Source organism: Loa loa (assembly GCF_000183805.2).
Source record: "Loa loa unplaced genomic scaffold supercont3.275, whole genome shotgun sequence".
NCBI classification, from domain to species: domain Eukaryota; kingdom Metazoa; phylum Nematoda; class Chromadorea; order Rhabditida; family Onchocercidae; genus Loa; species Loa loa.
This window is the reverse complement of record NW_018108455.1, coordinates 23,321-26,327: the sequence shown is the minus strand read 5'-3', so window position 1 is coordinate 26,327 and position 3,007 is coordinate 23,321. Positions and strand designations below refer to the sequence as shown.

The following is a 3,007-nucleotide window of genomic DNA, read 5'->3' as shown; positions in this document are numbered from 1 at the left end:
CAAATTCCTTAAAACATAAATGTATAAGGATGTAATTTTCAGATAATGCATAAAAGCAAAATGCTTCACTCTTTTTTTATTTTTTATTTTTTTTTTTATTGACAAAATTTAAACTTATCGATTTGTTAGCCTATTTCATCTCTCTCTCTCTCTCTCTCTCTTTCTCTCTTTTTGTTTTCTACTAAATCAATTATTTTATAATCTATCCGTTTATTATTATTTGTTTTTGAATTTCACGAAAAAAAAAATGGAAAGAAATGGAAAAAGGAAGAAGAGAACAATACAAAAAAAGAAAAAAAAAAACCTATTACAAAAGAGATTATTTTCTTTCTTTCTTTTTCTTTTTTCTTTTTTTTTGAAACATCAAAAAAAAAAAGATAAAAGTATTAGTATTTACAACGTTATTGTCCATTTTATTCATCTATTTTTCAAATCTAAACTATCGTTTTCCTCTCTTTTATATCGAATGAAATGTGTATATCTCTCGATATTTCTTTCTTTCTTTTTTTCGAACCATTGAATTAAATATTTTTTTAAAAAAAAAAATTTTTTATTAGATCTAAAAAAGTTTTTTTTTTTTTTAGACCAATGAAATTGTATTGGATGCATTTAATTGCATCGAACTAAGCACATCATTATATGATGATGATAGAACTATCTATCATTAATAAGCCAATATCATACAATTTCATATTTCCGTATTATTCAACTTCTTCGATGAATTATTTTTGTAATTATTATTAAAAAAAAAAGAAAAAAAAGGAAGGAAAATAAAATTAATTTTTTTAAATTTTTTGACAAATTTTAATATTTTAATTTTTTTTTTAAATTACTATGATGATGATGATGATATATATAGGGAAACGGAACGAAAAAGAAAATTTTATTATGCAAAAAAAAAAAGAGACAAATGTTCAATTGAATTTATAAATGTTTTAATTTTAATGTTTCTATTTAATTTTTTTAAATATTTCAATTGACGTTTCAAATTTTTTCCTTAAAGTTTTTTTTTTCTCTTTTAGTGGAATAAAAAGAAATAAAGAAGTGTATTATTCAGTAGAATGTTACGAAGAATTGCGTTTTATGCTAATATTTATTCAATCAATTTAAAACTTCAATTTACATTACTAATATTTTTTTCTTTTCAATCATATACATAAATGATGTCATCAATTTTGATGATAATTTCAGCAATAAAAAAAAAAAAGCAAATTTAATTTTATTTTCTGCTTGACAAATCATTGAATAATTTGAAAAGGTTATTTTTTTTGGTTATCGTTATATAATGCCTTTCTATGATAATTTGCTATGAATTTATTTGAAAATTTTAGTTTTTTCCCTTTTTTTTAAATTTAAAGCGAAAATTTCAAGTATTCTTATAATTTTCAATAATTAAATTCTTTCATTTTTTATTGCTGAATATGCTTCAAGTTTTTCTTTTTTTTTTCAGTTTAAAAATTTTTTTAACTTTTTATTTTTAAGGATAAAGGATATGCATCATCATCATTGGGAACGATTGGAACAAAAGGAATGACAGCAAATACATATCGTGGAACGATGAATGAAATGAAAAATTCAAAATTAGCTATCAATCAAAATAATGATGAAACGAGAAAAATTTCCGGATTAGTAAAACCAAAAAATGGTATGACGAAATCCCGAAAAATTCCACCTACAACATCGATATCATCAGGTGTTGGACGTGATACGATGAAGGTATTCAAAAATTGATATATTAAAGAAATGGAATAATTTTAATTTTTGATTTTAAAATTTTAATTTTATAATGGAACAAAAAAAGAAAAAAAAAGATGACAGAGAAGAGATTGAGAAGAAGATGACAATCAATATAATTTGTATTAATTTGCTGGAACATTAATGCTTGAATAATGCTCGACAAGCTATTCAATCTTCCGGTTCTCAGGAATATTTCTTGCATTTTTCTATCCTTTCCAAACTTTCTTTCTTTGCTAAATTTAAACTTCAAATAATTTCTCCTTTCTTTTTTTCTGCCATCCCTCTCTTTCTTGTTTTTTTTTCGTAATTTTTTAAAATGAAATTTAAATTTTAAATGAAATCTATGATATTTATATTATTAAGTACCATAGATTTAACTTTTGTCATTGACATATTCATATCATGTCATATCATATCATATTTCAATTATATTCTGTTATATAATTACTTCAGAAATTAAATTTTATTTTATTTTAGGTTAACAGTAATTGGGATATTATTAAATATCATCTCTCTCTCTCTCTCTCTACAAAAAAAGTAAGAGAAAAAAAAGGGATGATAGAGAAATGAAGCATGAATCAGTGAATTAATTCTTATACTTTAATTTTTTTATGAATTAATCCTTTTAGATATACTTAAATAATTATTCCTGTACTTTAATTGTATTTTACAATACTAAATTATACCAAAATAAATTTCAATTTTTGAGTACAAAATAGAACACCTGGTAATTGATTAACCGATCAGCCTTTTTCCATATTCAAATATCCACCTGCACTTGCACCGACCGATTGAATAGCATTAAATAGCCATTTAAATTTTTATTGTGTAATTTTAAAATCATTTGGCAATTTTTAAACTATTGAAAGCTAATAAATAGTTAATCTTTGGCAATGATTACAGTATTTCCTTAATTTGATTTTTGAATTATTTTGCTAATCAAAGGTGTTTAATTTAATTTTAATTACGAAATATGCATATAGCAATGATTCATAAAATTAGTTCACTCATCCTAAACTATACAAGCGGATAAGCAATTATTAATAAGATTGCAATGATAAGGAATTATCAATAAGATAACAATTTTTCTGGATATTATTCATAAATGTTTAGAAAGATCTTATATTCAATATGATATCAATTTTTCCGGACATTATCATAAATGTTTAGAAAGATCTTACATTCAGTGAGATATCAACTTTTCCGGATACTATCATAAATGTTTAGAAAGATCTTACATTCAGTGAGATATCAACTTTTCCGGATACTA

General features: G+C 22.7%; 1 protein-coding gene across 1 annotated transcript in view; it reads left to right on the top strand.

The window, feature by feature from the left end:
- LOAG_14112 (hypothetical protein) overlaps positions 1 to 1,731 on the top strand; it is a gene marked incomplete at its 3' end in the record, with an annotated part of 3,130 nt that extends 1,399 nt beyond the window's left edge. Inside the window, exon 2 of the mRNA XM_020448760.1 lies at positions 1,483 to 1,731. Coding sequence (XP_020301120.1) covers positions 1,483 to 1,731 — 249 coding nt within the window. The remainder of the gene's footprint in view (positions 1 to 1,482) is intronic.
- Positions 1,732 to 3,007: the final 1,276 nt, after the last annotated feature.